Source organism: Leptonychotes weddellii, chromosome 1, assembly GCF_054177405.1.
Source record: "Leptonychotes weddellii isolate Sample4059 chromosome 1, ASM5417740v2, whole genome shotgun sequence".
Lineage (NCBI taxonomy): Eukaryota > Metazoa > Chordata > Mammalia > Carnivora > Phocidae > Leptonychotes > Leptonychotes weddellii.
The window spans coordinates 46534440-46549051 of NC_138369.1; the positions used below are offsets into that span (position 1 = coordinate 46534440).

The window sequence follows — 14612 nt, forward strand, 5'->3', positions numbered from 1 at the left end:
TTGACTATATTCAGCTGCTTCTTTTCCAAACAGAGATTGAGAACAACACTGCCATGCTGGGTGCTGGAGAACTAGAGCAACATATGGGCCACCTATATGCCTACTGTGTGTGTGGCAACATAGGGGAGTCAGGTGTTCAGGCCCAGGCAACACCGGGCTGCTACTTTTGGTTCCTCTAAGAACCTCAGTGTATCCCTCTCTAAATGGGACGAGCAATAGCTGCTGCGGGTCTCAGCTTTTTTTCTGAGAGCAGGACACACCCTCTCTCTTCAGCTAGCTGCCTCCTGGGGCCAAAGCTCAGCTCTGCCCACTTTCCCATTAAAACTCTTGACATATTGATTTCACTACCAACTGTAATTGTGTTGACTTTCTCTCCCCAGGAAGCCGGCTGAAGCAAGAGCTTCAAGAGCCCAGTTTCTCAGGCCTCTGCATCCTGTCTGCAGACCCCACCAAACCTCAGCCCCACTGTAGGTGGCACTCTGAGGAGGGTCAGGCAGCAATGGTAGGCCGGGTGGCAGGCTGCAAGGCCCAGGAGTTCTGTCCCAGGGATAGAAGACACCAGCTGTTGGGGCTTTGTGCTCGGGAATTGAGGGCACTTTCCCACCTCAAGTGTTTGACTGTTATCGACCCAAGATCCCAGGAAAGCGAAGTTTCACCGTGAGGAGCTGGAAGCACACACCATCCCTTTTGGGTGTTAAAAAATACACCTGGGGTGGGCGCCTGGGTGGCTCAGTTGGTTAAGTGACTGCCTTCGGCTCAGGTCATGATCCTGGAGTCCCTGGATCGGGTCCCGCATCAGGCTCCCTGCTCGGCGGGGAGTCTGCTTCTCCCTCTGACCCTCCCGACCCTCCCCCCTCTCATGCTCTCTCTCTCTCAGTCTCTCTCTCTCAAATAAATAGATAAAATCTTTAAAAAAAAAAAAAAATACACCTGGGCTGGGACTGGACCAAACCCCCTCCTCTCCCTCCACAGTGGCCAAAGGAAGCTTTTTAAAACTGTAAGGCACTGGGTGGCGCCTGGGGGGCTCAGTCGGTTAAGCGTCTGCCTTCGGGCTCAGGTCATGATCCCAGGGTCCTGGGGTCGAGCCCCGCATCGCGCTCCCCACTTGGCGGGAAGCCTGCTTCTCCCTCTCCCACTCCCCCTGCTTGTGTTCCCTCTCTCGCTGTGTCTCTCTCTGTCAAATAAATAAATAAAATCTTAAAAAAAAACAAAACTGTAAGGCACTAAGTACAACATGGGATCCTGGAAAAGAAAAAGAACACTTGTGGAATAAAGTCTTGAGTTCAGTTGAGAGCAAAGTACTAATGTTGGTTTCTTAGTTTTGACAAATGTACCATGGGAGCGTAAAACCTTAGCAATGGGGAAAATGGAGGGAAGGATATGCAGGAACTATCTGTACTATTGTCGTAACTTTCCTGTAAATCTAGAAGTATTCCAAAATAAAAAGTTTATTAAAAAAAAAAAAAGCAGGGCGCCTGGGTGGCTCAGTTGGTTAAGCGACTGCCTTCGGCTCAGGTCATGATCCTGGAGTCCCTGGATCGAGTCCCGCATCGGGCTCCCTGCTCGGCGGGGAGTCTGCTTCTCCCTCTAACCCTACCCCCTCTTGCGCTCTCTCTCTATCTCATTCTCTCTTCAAATAAATAAATAAAATCTTTAAAAAAAAAAAAAAAAGCAACCACAAACCAGTGTGTCCCCTCTGCAGCTCAACAGCCATCAGTGGATCCCTAGTGCCCTCAACATAAACCCAAACTTTGCTCCTGGGCCCCAAGGCCCTGCTCTACCTGGCCTGCCCCCTCTGGGGCTCCCCTCAATGCCCTCCCCTGCCCTCCTCAGCTTGGACAGCCAAGGACAAGGAAGTCTCCCTCAGGAGAATGCCCCAGAGACAAGGACTAGAGGAGAGGGAACAAGCAAGGATCGGGTAGGGTGGTCACGGGGGTCTGACAGGCAGTCTGCAGGAGGCCTACACAAAGGAACCACTAAACTCTGCGGGATTGTTGCCTCACACAGGGCCCAGGTGAGCAGTCCTTCCCCCACCCTTCTTCAGAAGCCCTGACGTTAAAGGGGGAAGCATTCTCAAGGTCACCCTCGTGGCTGACCACGCGGGTACTCAGTAAGGTCAGTCAGCCTGTGACTCCAAACCCAAACTCCTCCCTCCCACGTTAGCCGGTGCAGCTTCTCAGAAACCACAGCTAATGGGCTATGGCTCCCCTGAGCGGACACCTCCACTGACGGTAAACTGAGTCATGGAAAGAGCCGTGGGCCTACTGTGCGCCGGCCCAGGGAGGAAACAGGATGGAGCTGGCTCTAAGGGGCACATGGCAAAGGCCCCCACACCGCGGAGGAAGCCGCCCGCTGCCGGGGAAGGAAATACCAGCACCTCCCAGTGGGTGATCAAGATGCTGACTTCCTGGAGGGGTAGGCGGGGAGAGTGCGCGCAACTGGGCCACGGAACAACAGCCAAGAGGCCTGGCTCTGAGCCCAGGTGAAACCAATGTACAGAGAGGGGCAGAGGCTTCCTCAGGCCACACAGCGCCACAATCCCCTACCTGACCCCAGGCTGCCTGAATCAGGTGCGGGGGGAGACCCCGAGAAGTAGCAATGGACGCGGCAGCTTGGGTAGACCCTTCCAGCGTTTCAGAGAGGCCTGCTCTGTTTCCCTGATCCCCTCTCTGCACGAGGTGGGTCACCCAGACCCAGAGCCCTGCATTCATCCAGGCCAGCTGAGCACCGTCTGGAAGGGTTGTGTGAACCAGACAGCCAGGCCATCCTGAGCACGGTACGTCTGTCTAGCCACAACTGGCACCCCAGGCCCAGCCACACGCTGGCTGCAGGCTGGAAGGACAGCCCCCAGGCTGAGGTCAGAGGTCCGGCTGGACGGAAGACCTGCTACGTGTAGGCCCCGAGCAGAGCTATCTCACAGCCGCACACTTGTGTCCCCATGTTACAGACAGAGAAACTGAGGCTCCTGACGTAGCAAGTCTCGTTGCTCATTACTCACCATGGGACGCTGCTTCCTGTCTGAGCCTCAGTCTCCGCATCTGTAAAATGGGGACAATAACTGCACCCTCCATCGAGGGCTGCCGGAAAGAGCTCAGCTCACAGCAGCCCTCGGTACTGACCCCTGCAGATTCTCAGTCAACGTTCCCCATTAGCTGGGCAGGTCACACGGGAGCCGCCCAGGACAAGCCGCTCCACCACATCCACCCTCACCCACGACACGCGTGTTGGGGGCCCGGCCGAGGCCCGCTCTGCTCAGGCCTGCCTGGGAACTCCTACCGCAGCCGCTGACTCAAGCAGCCATTGTTTTGTTAGCTGGACACGGCCCCCCCCCAGACACCCAGCTCCCCCTTCTTGAAGCTGTTTCTCATTCTGGCCCAGCCTGGCCCCATTTCCAGCCCTTCCCCCTGGGGTCCCAGAGGAGCCCAGTGTGGGATGGGCAGCCAGCGACTCTTCCCTGCCCGGGGTAGTCACTCCCCCAACACCAGCTCTAATGGGGGGCGGGGCAGCAGAGCACTGCAGCTCCAGCCCTCCTTTCCCTGGAACGGTTTCTGTCCCAGCCTCTTCCCCTAGAGGGGATGTGGGCCAGGAGAAGCTGAGAGCTGAGCTGCCTCTATCGGGCACATTTGGCCTTCCTCCTCCTGGGGCCAAGGAGCCCTAGGGACTGGAACTCACACCCTCCTCCCTGTCCCCTGGGTGCTGGCCTCCGTCCCGGAGTCATCATATAACTGACTGTGGGCACAGTGGAGGGGACAGGGCTGGCTTGGAGGCCCCAGCAAACATTTCTGGGCTGGGTCCCAAGTACTGGGGACATGGAGGTGACACAGGGGTCCCTCTCTCCAGCTGCCCACATCTCAGTTCAGAGATCACTCCCAAGTTGGGAAGGGACAGCTTTAAAATAACAACAATACAGTAGTAGCAACAACACAATAATAAGTTGGCTTTGTGCCCCGGCCTGTATAGCCTAATTTAACCCTAATAAGTCGGTGCTACTTTACAGCAAGGGAAACTGAGGCACAGAGCAGCGACTTGTCCAGGGTCACACAGCCAGAATGGCCAGATGCGAGCCTGAAACCTAGGCAGGCTGGCTCCGGAGTCCTTGCCCTTAACCACAGCCTGTCCGCCCAATGCTCTGCTTGGGCAGGGCCAACAGCTGCTGGGGGCCTGGCTGCCTGGAGCTGGAAAGGCCCTGGGTGGCAAGCTAGGGAAACTGAGGCCCATCAAGGAGATGGCCACTTCTGGAGGGCTCGTTCACTTCAAACACAGATGTTGGACGGGCCCTGAGAGGGACATGGGGGCGGAGGTGACCACAGATACCCATTTAGCTTCTTTCCCGGGCCTGGCCTCCACTTCAAGGCCTCTGCCCACTGCCCCCCCATTATTTACCGATCAGAGCAGAAAGCACTACGTGATTAACGCCCCACTGGGGCCTTGCTGGGCCTCATAATGGAGCTTCGAGCTTCCTCCCTCCTCTAGTGTGTGATTTATCGTGTTTCAGGGTAAAGGATGGCGGACGGGGAGGGGCCAGCCCTGCTGGCCCAGCGGATCTCAGATCTCGGTGGCATCGAGTGTCAGCGGGAGAGTGGGTTGGTGCAGGGGCCCATCCAGGCAGCCTGTTGGGTTCAGCTCTGGCCCAAACACGGGCTTTGAAAAGAAGAGAACGGCCACACTCCGGGGGTAGCCAGGATCCAAATGCACGTGGATGGCGCCAGGAGACTTTCCAGGCCTGTCCCCACGCGGCACCGGCTGGTTTCCATGGCAATCCCCACACCACTGTCAGAGCTGGAGAGGCCCACGGGAGTCACCTGGTCCAGCCACAGTGGGGGCTCTGGGAGAGAGCCTCCTGCTTCTGCCAGCACCTAGCAGGGCGGATGAGGGGCCAGCAGCTATGCAGTCCCTTCTAGAACCAGATCGACTATGTCTCACTCCTCCCCAGAAGCCTTGCTGGCTCCCCACAGCCCACAGGACAGCATCGAAATCCTTGGCCTGCACCCCAGACCCCACACGCTCTCAGCTTCATCTCTGCCTGCTACCCAAGCCACGTTCTACCACATCTCTGGGCCTTTGCCTCTGGCTGGAATGCCTTCCCCAACCCCATCCGCCCAAGTCCAGCTCCAACATCCCCCTCCTCCAGGAAGCCTTCCTGGACTCCCTCAGAAGAGGCTAGGCAGTGTGCAGCCCTGGTTGTGGCATATGTTCTGTCATGATCTCCTCCCTGACTGTCTGGGAGCCCCTGGAGGGTAGGGGCAGAGTCTGACTCATTCCTTTTTGGGGGCTGCCATGTAACAAAGTTGGGCCCCCTCCTCTACTGCCACATTCTAGAGAACCCTCCACCAGGAGCAAGGACAGGCAGGAGATGCTGCCTAGGAGGTGTGGGCTCTGGTGGGTGAAGGCAGAGGCACCTGCAGTCCTGGGCGACAGGAGCCCCATGCCTGGGACCATGCTAGGCGCTGGGCTCACTGGGAAGCCCTCACCCCTCACAGCAGCCCCAGCAAGGCCAGGGCTGCGCTGGGTGTCTATTTCCTCCCCTTCAGGATGGACCCTTTCACCTCTTCCCACTGTGACCTTGAGGGCCCCTCTGGATCACACCCCTTCAGTCGATGTTTCGGGAGGAACCAGGGAGTAAAGGGGATGAGCACAGGTTCTGCAGCGAGACACCCGCTCCACCTTTTACCCACTGTGTGACCTCAGGCAAGTCACCTAACCTCTCTGGGCCTCGGTTTCCCCTTTTTGTAGATTAGGGATAACACTCATCTCATTCCATTTCCGGGGCGATGAAAAGATAGACTCTATATAAAGAGCTTTGCCATACGCCTGACGCAAACCCCCGAGCAACAACAGCATTACCAGAGGCCCCACTGGCGCTGAGAGAAGCCGTTCCGGGATGGCGGGCGCCCCCTTGCCACCCCACAGCCCAACTCAGATCGGGAAACCGAAGTCCGGGAAGGGTGCGGGCCCCCACGAGGCCCAGGGCTCAGGCCCTCATGCTCCTCTTCCATACACACCGTGTCTGTTCTCCCTCCAGCAACCCGAGCACAGAACCCGACCTGTCTCCTGCATGTCCAGGGGAACCAGCAGCCATGGGCCAGCAAATCTGGCTCTCGTAGACTGTTTTTGCAGGGGCTCATGCTGATTCACACAGCCTCTGCTGAACACCAGGCTGCCCCGTTCTTCCCGATGCTGAATCCATTTTACAGACGGGGAAAAGGAGGACCAGAGAAGGTAAGTGACTTGCCTGAGGCCACAGCTAGGAAGGCACAGCGCCAGGATTTGAATCCAGGGAGTCGGTGCCAGGGTCCAGCACTCATGCACCCTCTGGGCCTGCCTGGGTGTGGCTGGTCCTAACTGTGGGTATGGTTAGGGCCGGACAGATGTGCCATCCCCTCTCCTAGCAAACCCTGGATGGCACGTACTGCCCTGGAGGGGAGGCAGCCTCCCAGCCCCAGTATCCACCCAGCACTGGTCCAGGGCTGGGGTCAGTGTTGGAAGAGATTTGTCAAGTCATCGTACAAACTGACCACATCCTTCACTTGCACACTCAAAGGGCCAGGAGGCTCACTCCTTCCAGAATCCAGAGGATCACATTTTTAGACATGAATGCAACTAGTACTTCCCTGCCTTCCCCACTTCCTCAAAAGGCCTGGCCAGCCCCAGCCTTGACAGATGCCCCGGCCAGCCTCCCCCTACTCTGGAACTGAGTCACTGCCCCATCAGCTCCCAGCTGCCATTGGGGGCCTGTGGTGCTGTCACAGAAGAGGGTTTTGTACAAAGGGCCCTGCCCAAGTCTCCATGGGGCAGGGTAAGCAGAACTCCCAGCCGAGAGCTCACAGCTAATACTAGCCATCGCCCACCATGGACTCTGGTGCCAGATAGCCAGTCTGCGGATCCCCCTTCCTGCAAACCAGCCCTGTGACCCTGGGCCTCAGTTTCCCTATCTGTAAGCTGGGGATAACAGACCTTCCTGCCTCATGGTGGCGGGCTATGAGATCAAACACACTGGTACTCGTGAAGGGCCAACATGGTGACCCCACTCAGAACTGGGAGCTCAGCAATGTTTATTATCCAGCCCCAGAGAGCTGACAGGGCACCTACCCTCCGCATACCCCTCAGGCCCACCAGATGCTCGGCGCCTGCCCCATCAACGGCAGTGAAAACATGCCCACTCTCTCCCTGTCAGCCTCTGTCTTCCTGCCTCTGAGCTCACTCAGTGGGGCGGCCCTGGACACACCCCTGCCTCACCCCTCTGGCTCGCCCAGCCAAGTCACCTTTAGGACCTGGTGTGATTCCGTCTCCTCCAAGGGCCTGACCCCCCTCCTCTGTGCACTCCCTGCTCTGCTGGCTCTTTGACACATGCTGAGCTCATTTTTCTCAGGTGTAGTTTTCCCTCCTGTTACTAATACCTCCACCTGCCATTTCCTGGGTACCACATGTGAGATTTTAATCCGCCCACAACCTCAGAGGTAGACACTGTACCCTTTTACAATAAGGAAGCATGAGGCCCAGAGAGGGTAAATGACTCACCCTGGGTCACACAGCATATGGGCAGGAGAATGGGACTCAACGTCTTGTACATGCAAGTCAGGACTGGTGACATTCCCAGGGTGGGCTGGGATATTAACTGTCGCCTGGCCCAAGGTCTGTCTCTCTAGGCTAGAAGGTCATCTTGGCCAATGCTGCTGGAACCCCCTGAGCCCCACCAAGTGTCTGCTTTTACCCTTGGCCACGGGAAGCTCACTCCCAGCCCCCAGCCCAACTCCAAATGTAAAGCCCATCTTGGAAGCTCTGTCTCCCTCCACCTCCACCCAGCATTTCAGCCCCTAAATTGGTTCAGAAAACGCCTTCTTGACGATGAGCACCCACCCACCGCATGCCAGTTTAAAACAGCCTGAGGGTTTTTTTTCCACCTTTACTATAAAAAGACACCTTGAAAATGCAGCATTGGTATTTCCCTGTTGGTTTTCCTTTTGACTTAAAAAAAAAAAAAAAAAAATCACGGTCACTCAAAGGTTGAGAGGAAAGATTCCAGGCAAGGAATTAGACTCGGCCTGCCCTCGCCTTGCTGGATAAGCCTGTGCCTCAGTTTCCCTCATCGACAGCACACAGCAACTTCCCAACTGGCTTTCACCTCAAACATAAATTGAGAAAAGGGATCCAAGCTACACACAATGGAGGATAATTTTCGCACTCACTTTCTCTCTCAAAATCATGCAACGGCCCCAAATATGCCAAAAATAATCAGGGACAAAGTTGGGGCCCTCCAAAGCCTGGCGGGGTGGACAAGTTTCCCTGCTTCTGACCTTGCACCTCGGCAGCTTCTCCCTTCCCCAGCAGATTCCTGGATGGAAGGTGGCAGCAGAGGCTAAGGCTTCATTGTCATAAAGGTGGGCGGCAGAGGACAGAGTCCTCCAGGTGAGAAGCTGGAATGTCTGAGATCACTCTGATGGAGGGGCTGGACCCATGGGGTCAAAAGACTCCCAAGCAAGAGTGGGAGGCTGGGCTTCCAGAGGCCCACCCTGGCCACCTCACTTGAGGGTCAGATGTCCCTAGAGAACAGATGGAAGGGCAGGGTCCTGTCCCCCAGGTACTGAGACCACCTGCTGCTAGAGAAGTCAGGCCAGATGGCTCTGGGAGAGAAAGGGATTCCAGGTGCCTGGAACTCCCCCAACACCCCCAGACCAAATCCGTCCTCTCCCCCAGAGGCACCCCACCGCATGCCCTACTCTGACAGCACCAACTTCCATCCCGATGCTGGACCAGACTGGGCAGCTTCCTGCTCCCCCCATCCATCCCCACCTCTGGGGCTACATCCTGGCACCTCAATCTGGCCGGAACCCACTGCTTCCCTCTCTGCCCTCAGACCAGGCCCTACATAGCCCCCCGGAACAAGGCCAAACCCACCACCTCCACCACCGCGCCCAGGGTCCACCACAGGGCCTGGCACATAGTAGGTGCTCAAGAAATATTTTCGAGTAAGTGAGTGAATCTCTTGCCTGGAAGATAGCAGCAGCCCTCCAACTACTCTTCCTGCCTCTCATCTTCCCTCTCACTAGCCACCTAGGGACTTTCTAAAATAATTATATTAAAAATAATCAGAGTACAGTTGACCCTTGAACCATGTGGGTTTGAACTGTGTGGGCCCACTTATATGTGGATTTTTTACAGGACAGCACTGTATGTATTTTCCCTTTGTTCCGATTTTCTTCACAACATTTCCTTTTCTCTAGCTCTCTTTCTTGTAAGGTTACAGCATACAACGAACATAACATATAAAATATACGTCAGTCACTGTTTATGTTACTGGGAAGGCTCCCAGTCAACAGGAGGCTATCATTAGTAGTTATGTTGTGGGGGAGTCAGAAGTTATATGCAGATTTTTGACTGTGCAAGGGGGTCGGCACCCCTAACCCCTGAGTCGTTCAAGAGTCAACTATAATTGCAAACATGTGTCCCAGGCACTCTACTAAGGACTTTACAGGTGTTATCTCCTTTAATCCCCACAACAGTCCTGGGGGGTAAGTACCTTCTTTTTTTTTTTTTTATGATTTTATTTATTTATTTGAGAGAGAGAGCACACGAGAGGGGGGAGGGTCAGAGGGAGAAGCAGACTCCCCGCCGAGCAGGGAGCCCGATGCGGGACTCGATCCCGGGACTCCAGGATCATGACCTGAGCCGAAGGTAGTCGCTTAACCAACTGAGCCACAGGCGCCTGAGGTAAGTACCTTCTTATTGCTCCCATTCTACAGAAGAGGAAAGTGAGGTGCTCATTCAGATCACATTACTCCTCTGGCTAAGACCCTTCATGGCTCCCACACCCCCAGGATACAGTCCCAACTCCACGATGCAGCCTCCCTACACCCGCAGGTGCTGCCCCCTTCCCCCAGCCCCTCTCTCACATTCCTCCCCCACCCCCCACCGCAGGGACCACCTTCAGTTGCTCTGGCCCACCCTGCTGTTTCCTACCTCCAGGCCTTCGCACAGGCTGTTCCCTCTGCTGGGACCCCTTCGTCTTCCTGTGCCAGCTTCACGTGGCTAACCCTTGCTCATCCATCCACCTCCACGTTGATAGCACCTCCCCCAGAAGCTATGATGTCCCCTCCTGGGGCTCCCTCTGTCCATGTTCTCTTATCACCCGCCCCCTGGCCCCCTGGGCTCTAAGTGCCTGGCCACACGTCTGCCCTCTGCTCACCTGCACGGGCCACGAGAGCAGAAACTGTGCCAGCCTGGGGCACACAGTAGGGCCTTAGGAAATGTCTACTGAGGCCTTCATCTGGGCTAGAGGTGGGAAATGGTGGGGTATTTCCTGCTGTAGAAGCCAAAAGGGGTCAGCGCTGTCTGGGGCCGAGCCCAGAGCGGTGTTAATAAGGCCCCTGGGGTATCGGCAAGAACGGCAGGCAGCTACCAGGTGCTACTATGTTCCAGGCACCACGTGCTTCACATTAACTCATTCATTTAATCCTTGAAGCAATCCTTAGGGATTTGTTTTTAGTGTCCCCATTTGACGGAGGAGGAAACTGAGGCTCAAAGAGGTTAAGTCACTTGCCAAGGTCACACAGCTGGGAAGTGACAGAGGAGGATTTGAATCCAGGGTACAAAGTCCAAGTTCTTGGCCTGTCACTGGGGAGCTGGCAACAGCCGGAGCAGGAATAACCATCCCCCGCCCCACCCCGCCCCACGGCTACGCTAACTATAGGCCCAGACCCTGGGGCCTTGGACACATCTGGGAGATATGGCCCAGCAGCCCTGTCCCGTGCCCACAACTAGGCAAGGGGAAGGGGAGAGGGGTGTGGAGGACACAGGGAGAGTGGCTGAGGAGGGCCAGAAATTGACCCCACCTTGGGGTGGGGAGAAGGCCCATGGCCACTCTGTCCCTGGGGCTGTGTCCCTGGAGAGGCCCTGCCCCTCTAAGGAGAAGGAAGCCCCAACCCCCTTCAGCAGAGTGAGTCACTGCACCAGGCCAGGCTGGGGACCGTGGGAACCAGGCCGGTTCCTGCCAGAGGGGGAGGGGGTTACTGCAGTGGCGGCCTGAGGAATCCCATGGATCAACCCACACCAAGGGCCTGGATGGACACACAGGCCCTGGAAAGGCCGAAGGAAGGCCCAGGGGCTGGCCTGACCTCAGCCCGGGCCACCACAGTAGGGTCTTCCCTCTGTAGAACAGGGAATGACTTCCCACTCACCTCCTCTGGCCCTGAGACCCCCAAACAAAGCTTGTACCCTCAAACACACCCCTTTGGAGGATGTGGCTCTGCGGAGGGGAATGGTAGATGTCCCAATCACAGGGCTAGGCAGCCAGCCCTGACCTGGCTAGCCCCTGTGGGTGGCAGTCTGCCCCACTCACCCACCGTGACCTTTATTTTCAGGGCGGCCAGCCAGCTGGTGGTGGGCAGCCGTGGGAGCCTGAAAGCAGGAGAAGGAATCCGTGTTTTCTCAAAGCCCCAGTGTTGGGCACACCCACAGGGGAATAATTAATCTCATGAGATTCTTGCCTGCAGCCTGAAGACCATGGAGAAGGGACGGGGCAGGGCCACGGGGGGCCTGGCCCCAAGGAGGGCTCACCAGGAAAAGGCTGAGTTCAGCATCTTGCTGAGGGAGAAACTGAGGCTTCCTAGGTGTTGAAATGGACTCCCCCACCTCACACGAGGATGCAGAGTGTGGAAAAGGCACAGGGTCCCACCTCTCACGGCCCCCGGAAGAAGTGACTCCTTTCTAGTGAGCTTTCTTGAGGGGACCTGCACAAAGTTCCCTTCTACACCCGTGTCATGTCCCCCGCAAGGTCAACACACCACAGTGATCCCCCACCTCGGTCTAACCCAGCCCCAGCGGCCTGGGCCCCATTCCCACCCCTCCAATTTGCTGCTGCACCTGGCCCCTCCTCACTCCCTCCTGAGCCCCTGGCCCTCTCCTGTCCCCCCCTGCATACCCCAGGGCTGCACACAGTCCTGTTCACCTCCCTCTACTCCCCTGGCTCCCGCACCTCCCCACACCAGCCACCTGAGACTTCTCCAACACACTTGCACACACACACACACACACACACACACACACACACACACACTGAGCTCCGTATCCATTAGGCAGCAAAGGATCAGTGGTGTTAAGAACACAGATGAGGCCAGACAGCCTGGATTCAAACCCGGTCTCTGCTGGTTTCCAGCTGTGTGATCTTGAGCGAGTTATTTAACCTCTCTGTTCCTCAGTTTCTTCAAATGTAAAATGGGGATGAGAGTAGAGCCTACCTCTGAGGGTGGCTGTGAGAACCAAGCCAGTTATGCCATTTGAGGCACTTAGTGGGCATTCCACAAATGTGGTCGGCCAGCCCACAGCCCCCATGACTGGTACTTGCTAAGTGCTCAGTATATATATATATGTTGAATGAGAGAATAAAAGTTGGCCTCAGGAACACACCTGTTTGCCAACCAGTGGTCTCCCCAGAGTACCTGCTGGTTCCCAAACATTTGTGTTCCCTGCCACACACCTCCCACTGCACACCCAGGCCCACCCTGCTGCCCATGTCCCTCTGGGACACTTCTACCTGCCCTACACTCCTGCATGACCAGCTCAGTGACACACAGATCTGGCGCATACGCCCCTGTCCCTCCCTCCTTGCTGCCCCTCACACACATCTGCAGGGCCCTGGTGCACACCTGCATGCCTCCCTGCACACCGGCCACACCCAAGCACACATCTGCCAACTCCCAGGGCAGCCCTGATAGGCTCACACAGCCAGCCCGGGCCCCACCTTTGGGCAGACATGCACTCGCTTGCTCTGCACTCAGCACACACCTAGGACCACCACCTGCACACCTGGGCTCTAGACGCCCCTTTGGCTCGCTCCAGCGCACAGCTGCACCCCTGACCCCTCCCACACACCTAGTTACGCTCACCTGGAACCCAGCACTCCCCTGAGTGCCCGCAGGCGCACACCTATACCGTATTTGCACCCGTGCCCCCACCATGGCGGACACCTGGGGCCCGGCAAATGCACCTGGGGCCCAGAGTACGTTCCTGGGTCTCCACACGCGCGTCTGGGTCCCACACATTCACACCTGTGTCCCGCTCAGCGCACAACCCGCCCCGTTAGCCGCACGCTCTCCCTCCTGCCCCCCTGGGCGGGTGTCCGGCTCCCTCGGCGTACCTGGATGTTGCGCTTGCGCTCGCAGGCCGGCCCGGTGCCCTGCACCACGCTGTCGAGCACCGCCACCACGTCCGGTGCGGGCTCCACGAAGCAGGCGTTGCGCGCGGCGCGGATGGCGGCTTGCACGTCGGCGAAGCGGAAGGCGCACAGCGCGGCCGGAGTCGCGCGGGACGCGGGGGACCCCTGCGGCCGCTCGAAGACGGCGAAGAGCAGCTCGCGCGCGGGGAAGACGGACACCAGGCGGCTGTAGAGGTCGCCGCGGCCCGCGCCGCCCGCGCACTGCAAGCCCAGCTGGATGTAGGACTCGGTGAGCTTCTTGGCGTCGCCGCCGGCGCCGCGGGGCAGGCAGATGCGCGCCAGCAGGCTCCGCGCCTGGCTCTCCTTGTCGCCCGCGCGCGCCTCGCTGTTGAGCGCCAGGTACGCGTAGGACGGGGCGCCCGGCGGCGGGTCGGGCGGGTGCAGGAAGGCGCGCACGAAGCCCAGCTTGTGCTGCTCCTTGGCGCCCTGCTTGATCTTGAGAATGTTGTCGTCGGAGGGGTTGAGGTCGAAGGTGAAGAGCTTGGCCAGGTCGCCGCGCGCATCCAGGGAGCGGATGGCGATCTCGGGCGTGTTCTCGAAGCGGTGGTCCTCCAGGCTGCGGTTGCGCGGGAAGAAGGCGCTGCCGTAGCCGGTGTACGTGGCGCCCACGAGCAGGCGGCTGCCCCCCGTGCCGGCGGCCGGCGGCAGCACCAGCCCCACGGTGGACGCGTTCGGGTGGTTGGCCGCCACGTTGAGCATGCTGGGGAACACCGTGACGGGCTCGGCGGGCGGCGCGGCGGGCGGGAAGCGCACGGCCACCGCGGAGATGTTGCCCCGCCGCCGCAGCTGGCAGAAGCCCTGGTAGATGGACCCGCACACGACCACCAGGCCCTGGCCGGGGTCCAGCTGCAGGATCTTGTTGTAGTTGTCGGTGAGGCGCCGCGGGTGCTCGCACGAGGCCTGAGGCAGCTGCGGGGCGTGACACAGCGGGCTGTCGGCCACCGGGCCCACGGCCGCCTCGGCCTCCAGGCTCAGGTTGGCGCCCGACAGCTGATAGAGGCGGTTGACGGCCGCCAAGTACACCGTCCCCGCTGCGCCGTCCAGGGCGAAGTTGTTGGTGGGCGTGGGCGAGGGGAACCGGCGCTGGATCTCCAGGGCGCCGACCCGCGCCGCCCCCAGGAGCAGCAGCAGCGGCAGCAGCGGGCACGGTGACGGGGCCCGGAATGGCGGGCGCCGCGGCAGGGGGCTGGCCGCGGCGGCCCGAGCGCTAAGGGGTGCGCCGCCCGCGGCGCGACGAGCCATCCGGGCGTGCGCGGGCTGCGCGGCGCGGCGAGTGCATGGGGCGCGGCGCGGCCGGGAGCCGGGAGCCCGGAGGCGGCAGGAGGCGGGGGGCGGGCCCGGGCCGCGAGGCGCTTCCTGCCCGAGCCAGCGGCCCCCGGCCCCGGCGCCCCGGCCCGGCTCA

General features: G+C 58.8%; 2 protein-coding genes across 4 annotated transcripts in view; both read right to left on the reverse strand.

Annotated features, from left to right (window-relative positions):
* The window catches only part of PLXND1 (plexin D1), a 58111-nt gene extending 43624 nt beyond the window's left edge, over positions 1–14487 (reverse strand). Inside the window, exon 1 of one of the 3 annotated variants that reach the window (XM_081801580.1) lies at positions 13133–14487. In XM_081801580.1, the coding sequence (XP_081657706.1) occupies positions 13133–14452 (1320 nt within the window). In that variant the 5' untranslated portion in view covers positions 14453–14487. The remainder of the gene's footprint in view (positions 1–13132) is intronic. The other 2 variants (XM_081801568.1, XM_081801577.1) reach the window with 2 other exon arrangements.
* Positions 1–14612, reverse strand: part of MBD4 (methyl-CpG binding domain 4, DNA glycosylase) — a 201609-nt gene that overhangs the window by 155582 nt on the left and 31415 nt on the right. The window lies entirely within an intron of this gene.